The 24,485-nt window shown below is 35.8% G+C and overlaps 1 protein-coding gene and 1 long non-coding RNA gene across 5 annotated transcripts in view; one reads left to right on the top strand and one right to left on the bottom strand.

Annotated features, from left to right (window-relative positions):
- The window catches only part of LOC148945027 (uncharacterized), a 60,728-nt gene extending 45,608 nt beyond the window's left edge, over positions 1–15,120 (bottom strand). For 3 of the 4 annotated variants that reach the window (XM_089098577.1, XM_089098574.1, XM_089098576.1), the window contains exons 1-4: positions 15,088–15,111; positions 11,738–11,881; positions 4,950–5,580; positions 3,506–3,607 (exon numbers count right to left, since the gene is read on the bottom strand). In XM_089098577.1, the coding sequence (XP_088954703.1) occupies positions 3,506–3,607; positions 4,950–5,540 (693 nt within the window). In that variant the 5' untranslated portion in view covers positions 5,541–5,580; positions 11,738–11,881; positions 15,088–15,111. Of the gene's footprint in view, positions 1–3,505; positions 3,608–4,949; positions 5,581–11,737; positions 11,882–15,087 lie in introns of all 4 variants that reach the window. The other variant, XM_089098575.1, reaches the window with a different exon arrangement.
- A 2,424-nt stretch (positions 15,121–17,544) lies between these two features.
- The window catches only part of LOC148945026 (uncharacterized), a 34,271-nt gene continuing 27,330 nt past the window's right edge, over positions 17,545–24,485 (top strand). The window contains exons 1-2 of the long non-coding RNA XR_016142680.1: positions 17,545–17,745; positions 22,435–22,738. This is a non-coding gene — a long non-coding RNA (uncharacterized LOC148945026). The remainder of the gene's footprint in view (positions 17,746–22,434; positions 22,739–24,485) is intronic.

Below are 24,485 nucleotides of genomic sequence, written 5' to 3'. Positions count from 1 at the left end.
CCAGGGCATAAATTACAGCCCTAAGGTCATTTTCAAAGACCGAATTTCCAGAACTTTCTACTACGTTGAACAAAATGACTATCTGAAAATTTTGATTGGATGTGTTTGGAGGAATGGTGGGCGTAAGAGGGAGGTTAGTTATGTTTCAATCATTTTCGACTATTACAATGGGCACTAGTACTCTCAATTTAAAATTTAATGAGCCCCTTTTGAAGTTTTACGACAACACTATCTATAACATCTTATGTGCCCCCAGGACATAAACTACAACCTTTGCCCTTGGGGCTCTCGGGGTTGGTCATCCTTAAATAAATAATTTTCAGAACTTTCAACTATGTTGAACAAAATGACTATCTCTAAACTTTGATTGAATGTTTTTGGGGAAAAGGTGGGCGTAAGAGGAGGGTTAATTACTCTCCAATCACTTTCGACTATTAAAAAGGCCAATTTCAATTTCCAATCAGATGAGCCCTTTTTAAAATTTCTATAACAACTTTCGATATAAACTTTAATGCTCCCAGGGCATAACTTACAACCCTTGCACTGTGGGCTCTGAGGGGCTTATCATCCTAAAAGTCCTAATTTCCAGAACTTTCAAATACGTTTAACAGCATGGATATCTCAAAATTTTTATTGGATGTGTTTGGGAAAATAGTGGGCGTGTGAGGGGCGTTAGTCGCTATCCAATCACTTTCAACTATTAAAAAAGGCACTAGCCCTTTAAATTTCCAAATGAATGAGCCCTTTTGAAGTTTCTACGACAATGCTTTCAATAAAAACTTTATATGCTCCTAGGGCATAACATACGACCCTTGCCCTGAGGGCTGTGGGGGGAGGGGTTGTCATCCTTAAAGACGTAATTTCCAAAACTTTCAACTACGTTGTATAAAATGGTTATCTAAAAATGTTGATTGGATGTGCTTGGGGAAAAGGTGGTCGTGAGAGGGGGGGATAGTTGCCATCAAATCACTTTCGACTATTAAAATGGGTACTAGCCCTTTGAATTTCAAATCGAATGAGCCCTTTTTCAAGTTTCTAATACAAAGATTTCAATAAAAACCTTATATGCCCCCAGGGCATAACTTATAATCCTTGCACTGAGGGTTGTGGGGGAGTGTCTGGGGAAAAGGTGGGCGTGAGAGGGGGGTTAGTAGCAAATCACTTTCGACTATTAAAAAGGGTACTAGCCCTTTGAATTTCAAATCGAATGAGCCCTTTTTCAAGTTTCTACGACAAAAATTTCAGTAAAAACCTTATCTCTATGTGTATCTATGTGTATTATCTCTATGTGTGTCGTCTCTATGTATGTGTGTGTCGTCTCTGTGTGTGTGTCATCTTTGTGTGTTTGTCGTCTCTGTGTGTGTGTGTCGTCTCTGTGTGTGTTTCGTTTCTGTGTTTGTCGTCTCTGTGTGTGTGTCGTCTCTATGTGTGTGTCGTCTCTGGTTTATGTTAGGTTAGGTTAGGCGGGTTAGTTGCCCTCCAATCACTTTCGACTATTAAAAAGGGTACTAGCCCTTTGAATTTACAATCGAATGAGCCCTTTTTCAAGTTTCTACGACAACGATTTCTATAAAAACCTTACATGCCCCCAGGGCAAAACTTATAATCCTTGCCCTGAGGGTTGTGGGGGTGTGTCTTCCTCAGAAATATGTTTTCCATCTGCAAATCCACTACGCTGAACAAAATAGCTATGTCAAGACTTTTATTGGATGTGTTTGGGGGAAGGAAGAATGTGGGGGGGGGGGGGGCAAGTTGCCCTCCAATCAATTTTGACTATTAAAAAGGGCACTAGCCCTTTGAATTTTCAATCGAATGAGGTTTTTCTGAAGTTTCTACGACAACGGCCTCTTTAAAAACCTTATATGCCCCCAGGGCATAATTTAAAACCCCTTTCCCTGAGGGCTGTGGGGAAGTGTCCTCCTCAAAACCATATTTTCTACCTGGAAATCAACTACTCTGAACAAAATGACTATCTCAAAATTTTGATTGGATGTTTTTGGGGAAATGATGAACGTGGGGGGGGGGCTAGTTGCCCTCCAATTACTTTTGACTATTAAAAGGGGCACGAGCTCTTTGAATTTCCAATCGAATCAGCCTTTTTTTAAGTTTCTACGACAACACTTTCTGTAAAAACCTTATATGCCCCCAGGGCTTAACTTACAACTCTTGCCCTGAGGGTTGTGGGGGAGTGTCCTACTCAAAAGTATATTTTCTATCTGGAAATCAACTACGCTGAACAAAACGGCTATCTCAACATTTTAATTGGATGTGTTAGGGGGAATGATGGGCGTGGGGGGGGGGCTAGTTACCCTCCAATCACTTTTGACTATTAAAAAGGACACTAGCCACTCCAATTTCCAATCGAATGAGCCTTTTTCGAAGTTTCTACGGCAACTCCTTCGATACGAAGTGCCCGGGTATGGAAAAAAAAAAATACACTGTGCCCACATCGTTCTTTACTTAGGCAGCGCTAGCGCGCTGCCTATGATATAGTAAATAACAAACCCCAGTAGCAACAAACTTCATCATATAGTTTTACTATAACGTCGTTACGGTTGTAATCAGCAATTAAGATGCCATTCATTTTCTTATATATGAAGATGCAATTTTTTGTGCACAATTGATTCTACTTTAAACATTGTGTTTCAATTAGGCCTACAAAAAGTCCTAGATATAGCAATTCCCTTTCCAATGAGCAATTTCCTTTAAAAATAAAATTTTTCTATTAAGACTGATTTAGATATTAATTTCCTTTCCTGTATCAGCTAAAAATGGAAACTTTTTATGATTTGCCAGTTTCCTTTAAAAAAGTGTTTATTAGTTTTTAATTGTCATGGGCAGTGGCTTGTTCCCTACTTGGTTGCAGCTAGTGACTTCGTCAAAGGTAGGGGTTGGTAGTGAAAAACTTGGTCAAAGTAATCAAAGACCGGAGAGCCTAATTAGAGTCAAGCCAAGACAGATAGTCTCTGTGAGAGGCAAAGCTGACATAACTTTTTTAGAGTTGTACTCTAATGATTATTTTCATGAAAAAGTTCACTATGTCCACAGAACTTGCAGACAAGTTGGCAACAGAGATTATTCATATTATATGGGCTTTGCCTACTGGGAAAACTCACTGGAATCAGCTACTGCAGCAACTACGATTATTTGCAGCTACAACTAAATACCTTTTCATAAAATAACTGTTTTGTAAAAAAAAAAAAAAATGTCATTCCTTGTTTTTTGGTAAGTAGAATAAAATTCTTTTTTCAAAGACAAAACAACTGAATTTTAACAACTGAAACAAAACAACTGAATTTGAGAAAAAGACACATATTTGACAAATTGGACCATGTTTTAGTCATATACACGAAGTTATGCTTAACTATTCTTATTGCTGGTATAAAGATAGAAAAAGAACTACCAGTTAGTCAAATGAAGAAAGACCTGTTTCAAAGAAAAGAGTTATGATTAATCATTTGCTTTGAAAAAAGCTAAAAATTAATAAAAGAAAACAAATGATTACTTTTTCACTGCCGAAATCAAAATGGTCTCCATCATCTTCAAACTGACTAGAACTAGTGTACCCCCCTTTGTCACTAACAGCAGCGAATTCTTCTTTGACATGCTAAAAAAAAACAATTAAATTAAAATGAATATTATCAAAGCATAAACATAAAGAGAAGGGCAAAATTTAATAATCCATCCAAAATAGGTATTTTATGGATTGACAGACAAATCTGTCAAACATCATGAGAAAATTGGAGGTTTGGTTCCATAGACTTAGCTTTATTCTGCTCAGCAGAATACAGATACATTCTGATAGCTCAGTAGTTTTTATTACAAAATTTATAATATGAGTATCTTTTTCAAATTAATTACTGTGGATGAAGATAGTTATTCCAGAGAAATACTTGATGTGACTGTCTATGCTAGAGCCAATTTGCCAGAAAACATCTACCACAAAGAAATAAATAGGTAATTTAGCCTAATTCTTATCTTAGCATGTTCAAGGGTGTAAAATTAAAAATCTTTTAAAAATACGGAAAAAGACAAATAAAGTTACACATGGCCAGGAGCCTTTGTAAAAAAAAAAAGTGAAGGCCCTTTTCCCATCTTTAATAAACAGAGAGAAACAGCGACCTGGAAATGTAGTTTCCTAGGAATTTCAGCCTAACTGGAAAAAGGCTTTACTTGTGAAATTTAGCATACAGTAAATTCCTAAGCTGAAAACAGTGTCTAAAGGAGTCAACATTGCAAACTTATCAAAGTTTGTTAAATCGAAAAATCAGCAGCCTAAGATGGGGCTTTTTTTTTTTATCTTGGATTTGTTTTAAACAAGTGTTCTGGATTTGTTTGTTTCCCTCAAAAGTTTAAATGGATCATGTATATAGATTTTTGGCAATACGGTACCTATTTCCAACAGACATTAGTTTACCTTGTGATGAAAAAACACTGAAAGAGTTCTCTTAACTTATGCGAGGACCATAGCCTCACATTTTACATCTCAGCTCATTTCTCAATATATAAATGTTCATTCTATTCAAATCAGTGGTCTAAGGACTCGGATTTATATATTATTAAAGTGATCTATCATTGCCTTGTGGAAAAACAAAAATTAAGCACTTTTGGCAAACATCAGGGAGCACTATGATAGCCTATTGGCACTCCGAATTAACCAAAACCAGAATGTGAGAAAAAAGAAATTGTCAGATCAAAGAAGAAAATATTAATAGCAAAACCAGACCATGTGCTTTTGAACTGCTCAATTAATAAATTTCTGGTCAAAGATGTTTTTCAGGTGGGGAAGGAGATTCTAGTGTCTAGGTATTACACAAGCATCATGTTATCTTTTGACTTCAACCTAGCCTAGTTCCTTCCTGAAATTGAAATAAAATCAAATACATAACCATGCTTTGGTCACTCGACTTGGAATAAAGTGAACTTCAACAAAAAAAAAACAAACTTACCAGTGAGTTACACGCAGCAATATCTGATTTATAAACAGAGAAACTAGTTTCAGCAGGATAGTTTACCAGCTTATCATTTGAGGGATCTGCTACAGGAGGTTCTAGATTACTGGAAGAATCTTCAGCCAAAAAGTTATTTTCAGAGGTTGTATCAACTCTGTTTCTCTTTACAGCAGGTTGAGTCATTAGAGTATTTTGAGAGCAATACCTAGGTTTCTGAATCTGGTTAACTGTCTCATCAGGATTAGCAAGACCTTTAACTTTAAGCATTTCAGCCACTTGTATTAATGAACTAGTTTGAGATTGTGAAACAGTTACTTCACCTGTATACATAAATTTCACCAAAGCTAGTAGATCATGATATTTCACATCCTTTAGAATAATAATAGGATGGGGGTGTGAAATCCCAAGAAGCAGTGTTTCAAAGTAGGAACTACAAGATGAGAGAATAAGTCTGTGACAGTTGATGCTTTCATTGTCACATGATAGGGTGACATCTGTGAAATGTTCACTGTTTAATAGAGATAAAAAAGATCCATGAAATACATCCAAGTAGTTGTTCCACTTTAAAAAAAATTCTTTTTGGTCCATTTCAGAAATAGTGACTAAATCCTTGACCAACACTAACTCGCTGAAATATATTGAGACATATAAATAAGTATTCCAAATCACAGGCATTAAGCATGAAAATTAACAATGTGCTCTACAAGTAAAAATTAAAGAACAAGTCAATGCATGTATTTGTCAGTCAAAGAATTAACATTCCATTTCAATTTATAAATATGCCTAGCTTGATAATAATTTTGTCTCTATGAATGTTCAACAATATGCTTTCATAATTTGCAAGAACTCTTGTGTAAATAGTTTCGCCATTGTTTTTTTTTTTTTTTCTTTTAGTTATTGGAGTATTAATTTAAGTTGTTTGTTTGTTCGATGTGTTTTGTTGCTTTCTTTTCAATTTCTCTCTACTCCATTTTTACTTTTTTGTATTGCTAAAGATGGGTAATAAAAATCATTCATTCAATATCTAGTTTAGTTTTTGTTGGCACCACTGAAGACTCTTAGATTTAGCCTGCTAGTTATAGACTCATGCCCATTCATTGTAATGTAATGACCAACCAGATTTCCAAAACCTTTCAACAACATTACATTTTAGCTATTGTAGTAAAATTCCTAAGCAAAAACTAGGTACAGCAGCTTTTTCACCAGATTTTAGTAGAAAAGCTGAGAAGCTTCGTAATTACATTTTGAATCATTGAATTAATCAGAGATGAAGGCTGTCTCATTAGATAGCTGACACAGAATTACTAAAGGAGTATACTTTCTCAAAATTTTTAATACAGACATATTCTGTGAAATTTAGAAGCAAAATTTACCAGCCTTGAATTAAACCCTGGGCTGTAGTCATTTGTGGTAAAAAAATGCCTAGATTTTTATGATCTCAACAAATCAAACAAATTCTATTTATAATCATTTATGTGCATAAAGATAAATATATTTTGAGCATATGTGGATAAACAAAAAGTCATTACTTACAATTAAATCACACTTTCTGGCAAAATGGATAATTCCAGTCTATGCCAGTCAGTGATGATAAGGCCATGGGACATCTTCTTATCCCTTTATGTGAGCCATGGTTTAGTCACCCAGTCCATGTGGAGATTTGATTTCAAGCCGTCAACATTTGTTGATCCCACTGTTATCTTCCTTAGACCCTCCTATAGACTTATGATGTGGTTGCAGACGAAATGGTTTCTTTTTCTTGGCCCATTTGCAAAAGCTGTCTAGATCTGACTGTATTGAGGCCACACCCTGCTGTGTGTCAACAGGACCAATAGGTTTTGAGTTATTGGCATATGGGCTAAGTTTCTTTGTAACATTTCTTGCACCTCATTAATGTAGACATGGAAGAGTGTAGGCCTCAAAACAGCTCCTTGAGACATCCCACTTAAGGCTTCTGCTATTTAAGAGTAGTAAGCTGTACTTCCTTTGTCAAAAACTCTTACCTGCTGCTTTCTTCCTTTCAAGAAAGACATTACCCAATCCACCCTTTTCAATTTCAACTGCTTTCAGTTTCAACTGGAGCCTTTAATGACAGATTAATCAAAGGCTTTAGCTAAATCTAGCAGAACCATATCCACTGGGAGACCTTTGTCACCAAGCTCAGTTATGTGATTGTATGAGTCAATCAGTATTGTTTTGACTGATCTACAAGGTCAGAATCAATGTTGTTGTTTTGATAGAAGGTAATTTGTGACCAAATGTTTGAGAAGAGCAGCATTTACAATACCTTCTAAGAATTTCCACTGATTGACCAATAATTGGAAGCTTTGCTCCTGTCTCCTCCTTTGTGTATTGGCAAGATATGAGGAACTTTCCAGTCCATTGGTATGAATTTGGTAGCAATAGACTTATGGAAGAGCCTTGAGTGGCAGTACCAATTGGGTAGGAGTTTCCTTTAAGAGTCAAGGATGAATTCTGTCTGGCTCAAGAAACTTATTTGGATTAAGCTTTTTAAGCTATATATATATATATATATATATATATATATATATATATATATATATATATATATATATATATATATATATATATATATATATATATATATATATATATATATATATATATATATATATATATATATATATATATATATATATATATATATATATATATATATATATATATATATATATATATATATATATATATATATATATATATATATATATATATATATATATATATATATATATATATATATAAACATATATATATGATTTACAAGTCTACCTCTCGGTAAGGGCCTCCCCCAGGCCACTCAGTGTGTTCCTGGGTGGCAATAGGGGAATGCCCTATAGATATGTAGGGTACCTCCATAGGAGGCATGGCACAAGGTTGGACCTTGTCCCTGGGGTCCATAATAGAAACTGGGGCACCCTCACCTGGGACTGTAAATACACGTGGAGGATAAAGAAGGCCCTTCAAATGTACACTCAACAGGGCCCACCAGTGTGTGCATATGTCCCATGAATTACATACCTTCTCCCAGCAATGGGTTAAATTGCATGGTGAGACAGAACACCATCATGGGAGGATTCTATATAGGAGGAAAATTGCAGCAAAATGTAAGATCCAGTTATATGGACAGAAGCCTCTGCAAAGACATGTCTTGACTCTTTTGGGGTATCTACAAGACTGAAGACCTTGTGGTCAACTCTATTCCAACTTGAGGAATGGCACCCCTTTGAGGAAATTATACCCTAGTAAACAACAAAGCACTTGAACAGGATTCTGATTAATGGATAATTCTTCTAGGCTTGGTCTGCACACCACACACATGGCCACACTTTCCAGATGAGATTAATTTGTCACTACTTATTTTTAAAGAAAATTCTTCCTCTCTGGATGCAATTTCAAGCATGCACACATTGAGTGTTGCAAGAAGGCAAAACAAAAAATATACCAGACCTTTTAAAACACATGACAAAAATAAGTCAGAGCCTTTGAAAACACAAGCAAAATAAAGCAAGACAAGCCCTGCATTATACAGCATTATTAATTTGTGCAAAAATTTCAAAGTAAAAAAAAATGGATGTTCAGGCTATTGTTGATGTTACCAAAAATATAATGAGTAACAATGATTCATCTGAAAATGAAAGCAACTTAGAGTCAGTAGTAAATGGGAGTGCTTCATTTAGGCTTCGTGTTTACAACCTGAAAATTAACTATAGGTTGAGGTGGTCTTTTTGTCTAGGCCTAGGTTGCAGCTAGTGTTACTATATTGGTTTAATTCCTTCCAGACTGGCATAGTTTGATGGTGATTGGCAGGAAAACTTTGAGTTTGTTTCATATAGCTTATTTTTGGCATAAACTGCCTTATTGAGAAGAAATTATTTTCCTCATTTGAGTACAATAAGTTTTTGTTGCATAAGAAAACTTTAATCTCTGTATTCCACCCAGCAGTATCAGCATGTTCTTTATAAAAAGTATCAGCATGTTCTTTGTAATAAACTCGTTTCAAGATAAACAATTTTATTCTGACATGTGACATTATTCAGTTAAAAATTTCAAAGGGTTTATTCAGTTAGAATTTTGACTCTGGAGTTTTGACTGAGGGGACAGGATATAAGTTGTATAGGATGAACTGGAACTTCATTGTGTTGTGAGTCAAAATTTTTTACTTTTTCTTTTCTCAGACTTTTGCATAGATGCAACATAGCTAGCCTATTATACAGTTGGCTAGTGAGATTTTTATTGCAGGGTAGAGGACATCCCAACTAGGAAGAAAGGTAAAACAATCTATCAAATCATTTATGGCAGCCATATAAAAAATAAACACACTCATACACTGGAGCTTTGTGGATTTCACATATAATGTGTAAAGGTGCAGATTGGTCGCTCTTCACAATTATGTACTTCAACCATGTCCCTCTCCAAATGGCACTGACCTTTAGTGATCTGAGAAAGTCTTCATGGTATTAATATATGACTTTAAAATTGATCTAAAGTTAATATGGGGCAGAAGGAAAGTGTTTAAACCCTCATACTTTTTCTAAATCCTGATGTTTATGGTATTAAAGACTGGTAATTTCTATTCCTTTAATGAAAAAAAGTTCTAGTATGGCTTAAAATTTTGCTGAGATCATAGGAATTATTATATTGAAACCTTTAGCCAAAGGAAAAGTGTCTAAAACCAAAGCATAAGCTAATACCTTCAATAATTTACTGTGTGAAATAGGTCAATAGGCTAGGTTTAGGACTAATGAGGCCATAAAGGCTATATACCTATGCAAGAATTTTTTTATTGGCTTTACTAGGCATTGTGAGGTGACTGTTGATGAGAAATAAGCACAAAAATGAATTAGTTTCACCTAAAATTAACTAAATTTTTGTATATAGCCTATTGCTATAGATGGAATTATCAGGGAGGCAGTTAGGACACAATTTGGAAACTGCGTAACAATTTAACACAATTGGGAAATATTGGGAAAGAGTATTGAATGGGGAAACAGACTGTATATTTCTTCTTTTTTTTCTATCTGGTATCTGTCCTACTTATCTACATAGGCCACACTATTAAGTTCTTTGTATAAAGTGGAGAAAAGTTTTGATTTTCTAGGTTTATTTGTTTTACACTTCTATTTTTGCCAGTGGATGGTGTCAGTAAAATGGGCAATTTGTTGGAATATTTTTTATCCAAACTGAACACTATAATAATAAAAAAAAAAAATCTTATTTCCTTGCATTCAGAAAGTTTCTCTTGATTGGGTGTTCAGAGTTGCATCCAGTGTAAGTCCCCACCTAACTCCAAGATTTAGTGTTACATTACATCCCAATCTTTTTTTTTTTAGTAGGTACTATTTGGTATTGAGAACCAACTGTCAACCAGAAGCAAACAACTCTAAATTTAAACAAAGCTAGCTTGGGTGGATGGCCACTTAATGAAGCCCAGTGATAGAAGCTCTTAAGTGTTAGACCTCTTAAGAAGCAGACATGCCAGAACAACAAGGGACACATTTTTATATTGCCAATTTTTGCTTAATCCCATGGTTTGACAGTAAAAATTTTACAGTTAATATTATTTACTTAAAAATAAAGTGAACATACCACTCAATGTCTTTTTTGTGCTCTTCGCAAATACAATAAATACTTTTCTGGCAAATTCAAATTTAGGCCCTTTTTAAACCCTAGAAAATGACCAACAATTTTCTAGTTTTTGGGTATAAAAAAGGCTTAAAAATGGTAATTTTTTTATTCATATTATTGACTTACAAATAAAGTAAACATACCACTTGATGCCTTTTTTATGCTCTTTCCAAATATACTTATCATTTTTGTCAGAAATGAATTTTACCCCCACCACTGTATATACCAATTCAAGGTATATATTTGCACATTGGGGGGGTTGGAGAAAAGTTTAAACTTACCTCTCATTTACATCAGAAATGAATTTACCCCCACCCCCCTAATGTGCAAATATGTACCTTGAATTGGTATATATAGGGGTGGGGTTAAAATTCATTTCTGACAAAAAGGATTATTATATTTGGAAAGAGCATAAAAAAAGACATTGATTGGTATGTTTACTTTATTTGTAAGTCAATAAAATGAATAACAAAAAATTTACCTAAAACATTGGTTTCAAACTTACTATTTCATTATAAATCCATTTTTTTAATGTTATATAAACCACAAGTATTGACTTATCACAACAGAGTTATTCAAAACAATTTCTCTATTTTTCCATCCACCATGTTTCTTCTGTCAGCTGTGATATTTTTGACAAATAGGCTAGGTTATTCTGCCTAACAAAATAAGAAGAAAACATGGCAGATTTCTTTTGAATTTTTTCATTCAACATAATCTTGACAAATCTATCTTTGTGAATTATACAACTTTTACAAAATGGATCTATAATGAAATAGTCAGTTTGGAAAAAATGTTATAACCCATTTTTAAATCTAAGAAACATAGAATGAAATTAGTATTTTCAAGGGTCCTAAAAGGGCTTAAAATTTAATTTGCAAAAAAAGCAATTCAGAAAACCTATTCAGAAAGAGCATAAAAAATGGCATCTAGTGATACATTCCCTTTATTTGTAGGTCATTACAGTTCAATAGCAGCAGCAGTAACTAAACTTGTCAATGTGAAAATTGAATACAGGAACATTGGCCAAATTTGCAAGATAAAACATTTATTAGTACCTATAATTATCATTTTCAACTAATATTTATCCTTAGGTGGCATCTTAAGTGACTTTCCTAGTGTGTGATTTTACCTACCTTGACTTTGAAGTTAATTATATTTTATTTTCTATCCCCATGAGAATTCATCATTTGTTTAAATCTTCCTCTTCTTCTTCAGTTATAGGCTTTGGATATATCCATTTAACCTTTTTTTTATTGTCTGATTATGTCAGGGGTGTCCTGGGAAATAAAATATAAAAATTAGACTATTATTATTTAATAATAGAATTTATACATCATTGATGAAACCACCTATATTTAGGCAGTTAAAGATAGCTTTGAACATTTTGGAATCATTAATTGAAGAATGTCTCCTTTGTTTTAGTTGGTTAATATTAAGGGTTAGCTTAAGGCGCTTGAATATAGCACATAAGGTTAGCCATTCTTTTTTATGGTTAACAGTTGCCACAGAGAAAGCAAAAAGAACGTGGTTGAGGGTCTCGTCATGGGTTTGGCATGGACTCCAAAGAGGGCTTGTCACTGTTGGAGTGGTTGGGGTTTGATAGTGATAAGTTTGGCAGTAAAGGCCAGTAGCATTTGATTGTATTCTGTGGTACATCTTTGAGTCTTTCTGGGATGTAAATAGAGAAAGGTTTAATGGGCGTTGGTTTGCTAGATAAATTTTTAGGTGCCAATGGTTTATAATTCTTACTGGGATAGGTCTTCCAGATACTATTTCAAACTGAAGGGCAGATTTAGCTATTTCATCTGCTTTGTGGTTTCCTTTGACACCCATATGACTTGGGATGTATTGGTATTTATGGATATACCTTGTTTAAGTAGTTGGTTTAATAGTACACAAGTGGTGGAGTTATCCTTGTCTGGGTAGTCTGATACTCTGGTGATATTGAGGCAAGGGCTGATTTTGAGTCTGAATATATTATAAGAGGGGTGTTTTGGTAAATATTTACCAAATCATATTATTGACTTACAACTAAAGTGAATATACCCCTTGATGCCTTTTTTTATGCTCTTTCCAAATACAATTCTCATTATAGTCAGAAATGAATTTTACCCTCACCCCTATATACTAATTCAGGGTATATATTTGCACATTAGGGGGTGGGGGTAAAGTTTAAACTTACCTCCCATTTACATCAGAAATAAAATTTGCCAAACCCCCCAGTAAATATCTACCAAATCATATTATTGAGTTAGGACTAAAGTGAATACACCATTTGATGCCTTTTTTTATGCTGATTACAAATATAATAAGCATTTCTATCGGAAATGAATTTCAGCCCCCCTATATATCCCAATTCAGGGTTAGGTTAGGTATATATAGGGGGGGGGGGGCTGAAATTCATTTCCAATAGAAATGCTTATTATATTTGTAATAAGCATAAAAAAGGCATGGAATGGTGTATTCACTTTATTCCTAACTCAACAATATGATTTGGTAGATATTTACCACCACCCCCCCCCCCCCCGAATGTGCAAAAATATGCACAGAATTGGTATACATAGGGGTGGGGGTAAAATTCATTTCCAACAAAAATTATTATTATATTTGGAAAGAGCATAAAAGAAGGCATTGAGTGGTACATTCAATTTATTTGTAAGTCAATAATATGATTTGGTAAATATTTACCAGTATTTCTTGGAGGGTTTGGCAACTTTATAATGGTTTCTGATGTGATGTTGATGGCAGCTATTTCAGCTGTCATGATACTCACATCATTTTGGAGCCTTTCTGCAGCTGCTACACCTAAAGATGGGAAGTGGACTCCAAAAGCAGTCCTGGATTCCATTTTTGAGCCATCCACAAAAATTGGGGGTATTTATTTAGCCTTGTGTCATCTCATAAGGAGACATGTTAAGAAAATAATTCTTACTTTAAAATATGTATAATGATCCTAGTTCTTATATTATCCAATGGGAGAACCTTTATCATCAAGTCTTTCCTCTAAAATTCCTTCTTTTTCCAGCCTAAAAGAAAATTTTTCCAAAACCCATGCTAAAAGTACCACGTTGCATAAGTCTTTTTAAATTGCCCCTATAAATTGCCACCTAAGTTGTTTTATAGAGAGCGTTCATGTCGGTCTTAAGCGTTCATATTTTGATTTTGGCCCATCCCCACTGCTCTTAAAAAAAAAATTTTTAAAAAGACTGGCATGAATGCTCTCTATAAAACAACTTATTAGGTGGCAATTTATAGGGGCAATTTAAAAAGACTTAAGCAACGTGGTACTTTTAACGTGGGTTTTGGAAACATTTTCTTTTAAGCTTGAAAAAGAAGGATTTTTTGAGGAAAGGCTTGGTGATAAAGGTTCTCCTGTTGGATAATATAAGAAATAGGATCATTAGGCTATACATATTTTAAAGTAAGAATTGTTTTCTTAACATGCCTCCTTATGAGATGACACAAGGCTAAACAAATACCAAATTGGGAGGTGGTGGTTATATCTCTGAGACTCAAATTCATGGAATAATGATTTTACATAGGCAAGGGAGAGATCTGCCTTAATAGCTGGTACAAACAAAAGGTTGACTTCTGGGTAGTGGTTAGCCCAGGATGGTATCCAGGGGTATAGCCTATTTGAAATAAAGAAGATGAAGGTATGGGGAAGGTCATTTGGGTGGTTGCAAATTCCGGTCAATATATACCAAATCATATTATTGAGTTTCAAATAAATTTAATACACCATTTGATGCCTTTTTTTATGATGATTGCGAGTTTAATAAGCATTTCTAGTATAACTGAATTTCAGCCCTCCCCCCCCCCTACATCGGCGATACCGAACCTAACCGAAACCGGAAGTGGCATATATAGCCTAGGGGGGACTGAAATTCATTTCTGATAGAAATGCTTATTGTATTTGTAATCAGCATAAAAAAAGGCATCAAATGGTGTATTCACTTTAGTCCTAGCCTAACTCAATAATATGATTTGGTATATATTGACCCAAATTCCTGGGTAGCCTAAATTTTTACCAAATCATATTATCAACTTACAAATAAAGTGAATAGCCTATACCACTTGATGCCGTTTTTATGCTCTACAATTATAATAATCATTTTTTTGGAAATTAATTTTAGCCCCCACCCCTATATATACCAATTCAGGGTATATATTTGCACATTAGGGGGTGGGGAAAAAGTTTAATCTTACCTTTCATTCACATAAAAAATAAAATTTACCCCCAACCCCCTAATGTGCAAATATATACTCTGAATTGGTATAAATAGGGGTGGGGTAAAATTAATTTCCAACAAAAATGATCATTGGCCTATATTTGGAAAGAGCATAAAAAGGCATCAAGTGTTATGTTTACTTTATTCATAAGTCAATAATATGATTTTGTAAAAATTTACCAATTCCCGTGCAAGGCCCCTAAAAGCACCAGGGTTTCTAAGCCAATCATGTAATCTATGGGAACTGTTACCTTCAATTTTTGTAAAGTAGGGATTGAAATATTTCAAATGTATCTGTTTCTTCTGAAGTTAATAGTTATCACATAAGACATAGTTGCTGAATTTAACCAGACGTTATATTATTATATCCCTGCATATCACGTTGGCTCAGCCGTTTTTTTGCACATTTTAGGCGATAGAAATCAGGCAGCCTTTTCCGGAGACAACCTGTGCAGAAGAGAGCAACAACGAACATTCAAGAGGCCGTATAGTACCAGTGGGAAATTTTATGCTTAAACTGCTAGGATTAGGGGATTTGTGTATTCACTTCCCATGGGTTTTGTTTACTGCAAAATTTTTAAAGCTTGTAACACTGGTGTTGCCAAACTTCCTTGCTGAGTTAGCTCTGAAAGTAAAAACTTGCTTTATTGCAGAGAATTGAAAATTGAAAGAACACTGACATTACCCATCATGTATGTAGTTTAGAATGCTTCCCAAAACAAACACTAAGTCACAAGAGAACAAGGATGAATGTGGTAGCTGTCAGGTTCAACTTGATAAACAGTCTTCAGCCTTATCATGTGAAAGTTGTGATAAATGGTTAGGCACAGAGTGTATAAGCCATTTGAGCACAGAGTGTATTGGTATCGCAGAGTCAGAATATGTACTGTTCCAAAAAATAACTCATAGACTCACATGTGAATGATTTGCCAAGTTTGTAGGGTTAGTTAAGCCAGCCTAGGCTCAGACACCACCCAAAAGCTAATTATAACAACTGTCTCAAAAGCTGTAAGTGTCTTGCTTAATCAGTTCCAAGATGATCTCGAGCAAGAATTAGCGAACATGAAGAGTAGGATCTTGAACTTAGAAAGTGATGTTGCAAAGCAAATGTTCCCTAGCGGAGGTGGAAACTAAAATAGAAGATATAGCTAAAAATAAGCTGAGCAAGTCTCATAGTGACAATAGTAAGAAGTTTGAAAGTGACATGAGAAATATTATTCCTGAGGACAGAGAAAGACAGAAACGTCAGCTTAACATTGTGTCATATGGAATACCACAATTGTGTGAAGAGGCTGCTGACATCCAAATGTTTATTCAGGACCAGCTTGCTTAATTGTACAATCTGCCATCTGTCAAGGTTCTGAAGCAACAGCAACTTGGAAACAATTCTCCAAAACCATGTGACTGCCCAAGGCCTTTTCTTTTCCTCATTGACAGTTACAAGGTTAAAAAGAAGATTGTGACTAAATCAAGAGAGCTGAAGGGGAATGTGCAGTCCCACTTTGATTGCAAAAAGGTGGAAAAAAGAAAAGCAAAAAACTGAATCATACTTCAAAAAATGCGGTAGTAATGGAGCATTGACTCCAATGCCCACTGAAACAACCACAACTGTAAATAATTCGTTTTCTAGTAGTGTTAGTGCTGATGATTATAAAAGTGATGCTTTTCATTTGTACTGGAGCTCTAGTTCAAAACACAAGTTTACCAAAAGTGATACACAATAATAACCCAGTCAGTGAAAAGAGAGTGTTGATACTGTTTTACATGAACATTGATGCAGTGACGAACAAGCTTCTGGAACTGAAACTGGCAGCCACCACTGGAGATTATGATATACTGTGTATTTGTGAATTGACCCCTCAAGAACTTCAACAACCCACTGGCAGAACACCATATCAGGATATCGCCTGTTCTCAAATGTGTCTATTAACCCCAGGAGAGGCACTGCCATGTACACAAAGGAGGGAATACAGGTTAGAGATTTATCTTTCAATCATGGTTATTCCCCATGGGTTGAGAATGTTTTTGTCAGTATTATTAATGAGGGAAGATGATTAATGATAGGTTGTATATATAGAAGCCCTTGCATCCAATCAAACTCTAATTCACTTGGCTGAACACGCAGCCAATCACAACAATCAGAACTTCTTGTAGACCTGAATCTACTGGATGTCAAATGGGTTGAGGGATTGGGTTATCAACAAAGCTCTATTGTCAGTAACCCATTCATTGAATATTTGGGTAGAAATAGCTTATATCAGGTAATAAACCAACCAACCCGGTATAAGAATAACCAAACATCACCCCTACTAGATTTGACAATCACTAACAACCCAGGATTGTGAGTGAACACTGAGTACTTCCCTCTTATTGGTACCAGCAACCACGTCTGCATCTGCCATGACTTGCTGCTTAGTCAACAAACAAAAAATTACACTAAACAAACTTACACCAAAAATTTAACAAAAAGCATGAGAAGCTCAACTTCTTCACCAATTGTGTTGTTCCATTGTGGAATTCACTCAGTAAATCTACCGTGTCAGCCAGATTAGTTGATAGCTTCAAGATTGGTATTGACATTGATTGGAACAGCATTGAAGACGCAGTTGGACAAACCAGTATCATCCAGCAGGATCTTTTACGTGCCACTCACTCCCTTTAGCCCCCAAATACATCTAGTGACCCCCCACAAGGAAACCAAACTGTCCTGTATATATATAAATAGTGATGATCCACTCGTGAACCGTGATGTGAAACTGTCCTGTTGTTATGAACTGTGTTAATTGCTCTGTATACATGTAAACAGTTATGATCCACTCATGAACTGTGACATGAAGATTATTGAGTCAATGTTACCTGCCAACATCTACAGGTTCTTCAACCTTAGTTCTTAGAAGATGCAATGTAAGGTAAGCCCCCCCCCCACACCTATTACTTCCCTATAGCCTATATATGCTTATATCCTCAAAGTACATCCAATAAGAACTTTGAGATAGCCATTTAGTCCAGCGTAGTTGGTAGGTACAGTAATTATGTCTGAAGATTACAACTCCTCCCCAGCCCCCAGGGCAAGGGTTGTAAGTTATGCCCCAGGGGCGAATAAGGGGTTTTTATGGAAAGCGTGGTTGTATAAACTTCAGAAGGGGCTCATTGAATTGAAAATCAGAAGATTTAGTGCCCTTTTTAAAGGTCGAAAGTGATTGAAGGGCAACCAGCCCCCTACACCCATCATTTCTCCAAGTAAATCCAACCAAAATTTTGATATATCCATTGTATTCAGCGTAGTTGAAAGTTCCAGTAACTATGTCTTTGAAGATTACAGCCCTCCCCTCCCCACAGCCCCCAGGGCAAGGGCTGTAAGTTATGCCCCAGGGGCATATAAGGTTTTTATGGAAAGTGTGGTTGTATAAACTTCAGAGGAGGCTCATTAGATTGGAAATCAAAAGTTTTAGTGCCCTTTTCATGGTCGAAAGTGATTGAAGGGCAACCAGCCCCCCATCATTTCTCCAAGTAAATCCAACCAAAATTTTGATATATCCATTTTATGCAGCGTTGTTGAAAGGTCCAGTAATTATGTCTTTGATTATTACAGCCCCCCCCCCCACAGCCCTTAGGGAAAGGGTTGTGTTATGTCCCAGGGGCATATAAGGTTTTTATGGAAAGGTTTTGGAGAGGGATCATTGGAAATCCAAAGTTCTAAGTGCCATTTTTAATATTTGAAAGTGAAAGGAGAGCCCCCCCCCCTCTCCCAATGCCAATCATTTCCACAAGTATATCTAAGCATGGGCGCTGTTCTATTTTTCTGAAGAAACAGAAAAAAACAGGGATTGAGTGAAACAGAACAGACCAACAAAAAAACAGAAGACCTGTTTATGTTCTGCTTGTTTGCAAAGAAAAGAAAACAGTTGTTGAAACAGCTGTTTTTCGAACGGTTAAAGGTTAAAGAAAAAAAATTTATAAATGATAACTTTTGGCTTATTATTAAAAAGTTAGTTATAGCATTAGTTGTTCAAGCCAGGCTTATCATTTAAAAATTGTGCTTTCCCCTCGTTTGGACAATGTCCGGGCATACTGCTGTCGCACGAAATAATCGGCGAACAAAAAAGACCGTTCGCTCGACACACTAGTATTAGTCCGATAAGATGCTTTAGAGCGGTTTTTGGCAGGTCAGGAAAGATCTCTTCGTTTTGAGTCCAGAAAATGAATGGGCCTCCAATATGAAAACACAGACCTTTTAGTCTCTCATTAACTTCTTGTCAGGATTGTCACTTCAACAGGTAGTTCTTTTCTCTAGCGGTAAAACTTTTGAGAAAACTTATTGCGGCACTTTTTCCGCAAAAAAGAACAGTTTTTCTAATAAAGGGGAGGAAGATTGTCTGTGCACACAAACATCGCCATCATTTTTTTCTTTATGGTTACTTTTTTCCATTTTCCTATTCCATTAAAAAAAAAAAATGTGTTTTTATGTTTATACATCACCTCCTCGAACTTCCCAGAAATGCATACTAGTTATTTGAGACCTTTGGAAAATAAAATAAATTTCACTATGAAATTCCACAGTCAGCTCAGAGTCATTAGTGTTCAAGCAGAGCCCATAGTTGATTTGGGACGGGGGCGTTTCCCTCTCCAGACCATGCTTTCCCCTCCCCCCATCCTGATTTTTGGAAGCCATCTTAAACAAAACTAAGAAAGAAGCAAAATGCAAGAGAAAATGACACTTCTTGCTGCCAATTCAAAAATGTTCCTTACCTCGCGGCTTAAAACAGCCTTTTAAGATTAATTATTTCCTAGCCAATGTGTGTGAAAACTTTCCAAAAGAAAAAGTAATGGTTTAAGGGTATTTCGCATGTTTTTACGGCGCTTTGCGCTACAAAATATTGCTCTAGGCCCTCCACCGAATTCATTCTTAAGTAAAGAAGTGATGTGATATTTCTCAAATCCTGAATTTCACAGAGACTTCGACTCTTTTGCTGCGTAATGCTTCTTTTAAGTATTCTTTTCTCTTAAATAGGTTTTCAAAGGGATGCAAATATAAGAACAATTGTACATTTTGATAACTTATTTCAAAAGTTTTCTTCGCTCTGCGGCAGAAAATACTTTCTCCAACGCATGCACTTGCTCTATCATAGAAATTGTTAGTACTTCAAACTTTTTTTAAGAATACGAGCGGGCATGCTTTTCATTATGTTATGTTGGCACGTTTTCATGGTCCATTCATAAAGTAAAGAAGTAGTGACGCCCTCGACTTTAACTAACTGTAACTACGCAATCCAAGAATACTAATTTTATTTCTTAGCCGATCCTCCCCCCCCCCCAGAAATTCTGGATCTGCAAATATTTCAAAGATGAAATTCAAGAAAAAATGCACTTTTTGCCCCCCCTCCAGGAATTATATAAATTTGCACTACTGTATTTATGCAAGTTAATGAAAAAAGAAAAAGCTTATCAGAAAGCTCTACGTCACTCTAAAGATAGACTAACAGTTTCTCCTCAAAATATTTTAATGGCAGAGTTGCTAACGCTGCAGGAGCGTCATACGATTTTGAAACCTGTTGTATCCAAAAACAACTGGAACCAGCTTTCCTCACTGGACTTTACCATAGCCTTAAGGACTTCAGCAGTATAAAGGCGAGTTGGAGTGGATTCTCTTGCGGTTTCTGCACCATTACTTAATGTATCCTACAGTAATGGCGTCAAAGATCGAGGGACCAGAGAACGATTAGGGCCCGACCGATCTATCGGCCAACCAATATTATCGGGCTTATAAGATTCAATCGTTTAAACCAAGATCTCTAGGTATGGCATAATTATCTCCGTCCGAGATCAAAAGAAGAATTGGGATATTACGAAAAACAAGTATCTGCCCTTTAGATATCCCGTTTCCTCTTATTAGTGTTTTCCGTGACTTTCTCTCAAAGCCCTTGTCTGTTATTTTCAATGAGATTACTGAGTCTGGCCAATATCCACAAATTTCGAAACAGGGTTTCATAAACGCCTTTGAAAAAGAAAGACGGAAAACCTGGTTTTGAAGGTGTTCGTCCTATTTCACTCACTCCCATGTTCTCTAAGCTACATGAAGGATTCTTCACAGATTCGCTAAGGGAGAAAATCCTACCCCTCACTAAACTGAGATCATTTGGAAGCGTGAAACCCACCTCTAGTTCCCATTGCTTTATTTTTCGTATTGACTGAATTGGGAAAATTCTCGAAAAACCTAATTTCTGGATAAATTTAATTTGCATTTACCTTAAAAAAGTATTTGACCTTGTTAACCACAATTTTGTCGAGAAACTTGTAACTGATTTAAATACTGATTCTTTCCTGGTTAAATTGGTTGCCTCCTTTTTATCAAATAGATCACAGGTAGTCAAATATCAGAATCATTATTCCAGCCCCCTCCCTGTACGCAATGGAGTACCCAAAGGTACTTTCCTAGGTCCCTTCCTTTTTTCTGTCATGATAAATAGTATCGCTAAGGAATTTCCCGACAGATAGAAATTTGCGGATGACCTAACGGCTGTTGAAACCTGCTACCGAAACTTAGTAAGCAACCCTATGAGTATTCTCAGTGATATGGCAGATGACACTATGGAGTTAGACATGAGAGTAAATCCCTCTAAATCTATCATAATGCCAATCTGTTTCCTTAAAACCTCACCCCTTTTCCTCAATCCTATCCCCCCAAATATTTCTGTGCCTTCCTTTAAATTACTTGGGGTTACAATTTCCTCTAATTTAAAGCAGGATATCCATGTGAAAGATATTGTCCATAGAGTTAATGCGAGTATGTCTCTCCTTAAGCTCTTAAATAAACTTAACGTCTCCCCCCCCATCCCATTCTTTAAGAATCTATACTTCCTTCGTCTGCTCACATCTTGAATATGCTTGTCCATTTTGGCATCCTGGCATCTCCCGTGATGAATCAGAAAAAATTAAATCTATTCAAAAAAGAGCCCTAAGAATAATTTTTAAAGAAGCTATGGTACCATATTCACTCCTTCTAAAAAATGCCAAGCTGGAAACTCTTGAGCACACGAGAGGAACGCTCTGCCTCCGTTTTGCAAAAAAAAAAAATCAATAAGAAACCCTTGCACGGAAAAATTTTCCCCAAAAGACACTCCCCATCCAGACACCGCATGTTACGTACTATTCCGTCCCTATCTTGTCCCCCATCCGTTGCTTAACCTCCAGGTATAAAAAAAACTTTGTCCCATTCATTGCTGATCAAATAAACCATTAGTTTTTTTTTGTTTTTGTTTTTTTGTACTGGTGATACCCAAGTTTGTGTCCGTTTGGTTCTTTTGTTCCCTCCCCCTTCTTTATATGTTCTCTTTTAAACCTTTTTAATGCTATTTTTTATCTCAATCATTTTTTGGTTTTGTTTTAGTTTTTAGCTTCTCAACTTTCTTGCATTTGACGCTTTTTTTTACTAATGAATGGCTCTGCCTTTCTGATATTGTTGTTTTTGGCATTGTTTACCCGTTTTTTCGGTTGTCGTGGTGGGTTTATGATTTTTTTTTTTGCTCCAAAATACAAATTCGGCCCTTCGGGGCTTGTGATAGTCATTTTTTGAAATAAATATCTTATCTTAACTTCAGATATACTTGGGCTTGGCTATGTCAACAGAAGACCCAATGACAGTATAATCAAGCAAGCACTTCTAGCTACTCATTTTCTAAATTGACACAGACATCCTGGTGATTAACTGAAGAACTGGCGGGCAACTGTCAAAAACAACCTCGATACTATTGGTGGATTTCCAAAATTTGGCAGAAAGGACTGAAGTTGCTGGCTCTGATTTAATGAAGAGCTGGCTCAAGATTGTGATAAATGGGAGTCAACCATACAAAGTTGTCTAAATACCGTCTGAGGCATCCACGTCTGGTCCCGCAGCAAGTACAAGTGAGTACACGATTTAATGTTCCCCTCTTTCCCAATAACAAACAAATATATACAAATAAAGGTCAAATTTTATAATTTACAACCCTCACCCTAGGAGCTGTAGGCGGTCATTCCATCCCCAAAGGCATTGACACTGTAGGTTTTGACTATTTTTTGTTTTGATAAAAAAAACTACCTCAAATTGTTATGAGTGTTGAGTAAGGGGCATCTAAAAAGGTTGAAAAGGGGGATAGTTGACTTCCAGTCACTTTACAATATCCTCCTGAACATGTTTTGAAAGTTTCCACTTTACACCTTCAGCTATTCCCAAGATATTGCTGATATGCCCTTTTGACAATCAGCATGCATGAAGTGTGTTTTGATTTATTCAGTATCCCCTTCAAAATTTCCCCCGTGTGCGTTCTTGGACACTGAATATCAAACTTACTTCCCTTTCCCAAAAATCAAACCATCTGTGTAAACAACGGGCAACTAGCTCAACTTACAGCCCTTGCCCTAAAAGTTACAAGGGGTACGTCACCCCCAGCGGCACAGTGATTTGACCTTTAGACTATTTGAACAAAATCGCAATCTCAAAATTATTATGAGATGAATTTGGAGGGAATGCAGCTAGGAAGGCATGGGAGAGGGACTGGTTGCCCTTCACTCACTTTTGACTCTTAAAAAGCGCATGAAAAATTTCAAATTACAATCGAAAGAACTCCCTCCTAAGTGTCTACGACCAGCCCTTCAATATTAAGTGAATTGGGAAAGGAAAATAAATCTAATAACACAATAAAGGCATATATGATTAATTAATTTAACAATAAATAAACGACTTATGTATCTTTACTAAAAGTAAAACTAGAACATTGGCTCTGGTAATGAGCAACGAGTTCATAAGATCTGCATGGCACTACCCGTAAGACTTTAATTTATACGTTTTTTTCTCTTCCGCACACAGCTCACTTACTGTTCTGTATCACATAAATTACGGATCTGGTAGTAAGTCTTCTTTTTTACTAACACTTTTTGTGGCTCATTTGAGATTCTTCCGCACAGAATTTTAACTCTAAAACGCAGTTCATGACATAAGAGCTTTTAAAAAAAAAAAAAAACGAGTGGAATCTGACATAAAACACTCAAGTAATCGTTTTGCATGAAAACGCTGCTAAGGGAATCTATGTTGTTGTTTTTATTTTTTTCAAGCGAAGGAAAAATTTGAAAAATTTCAAATTACAATCGAAAGAACTCCCTCCTAAGTGTCTACGACCAGCCCTTAAATATTAAGTGAATTGGGAAAGGAAAATAAATCTAATAACACAATAAAGGAATATATGATTAATTAATTTAACAATACATAAACGACTTATGTATCTTTACTAAAAGTAAAACTAGAACATTGGCTCTGGTAATGAGCAACGAGTTCATAAGATCTGCATGGCACTACCCGTAAGACTTTAATTTATACGTTTTTTTCTCTTCCGCACACAGCTCACTTACTGTTCTGTATCACATAAATTACGGATCTGGTAGTAAGTCTTCTTTTTTACTAACACTTTTTGTGGCTCATTTGAGATTCTTCCGCACAGCAGTTTAACTCTTCAACGCAGTTCATGACAGAAGAGATTTTAAAAAAAAAAAAAACGAGTGGAATCTGACATAAAACACTCAAGTACTCGTTTTGCATGAAAACGCTGCTATGGGAATCTATGTTGTTGTTTTTCTTTTTTTCAAGCGAAGGTTAGTTTTGTATAGCCACTTTGTA

The sequence above is a fragment of the Artemia sp. Qi Xiang Cuo genome, chromosome 13 (assembly GCF_049724085.1).
Source record: "Artemia sp. Qi Xiang Cuo chromosome 13, ASM4972408v1, whole genome shotgun sequence".
NCBI lineage: Eukaryota > Metazoa > Arthropoda > Branchiopoda > Anostraca > Artemiidae > Artemia > Artemia sp. Qi Xiang Cuo.
This window is presented reverse-complemented; position numbering and strand designations above follow the sequence as displayed.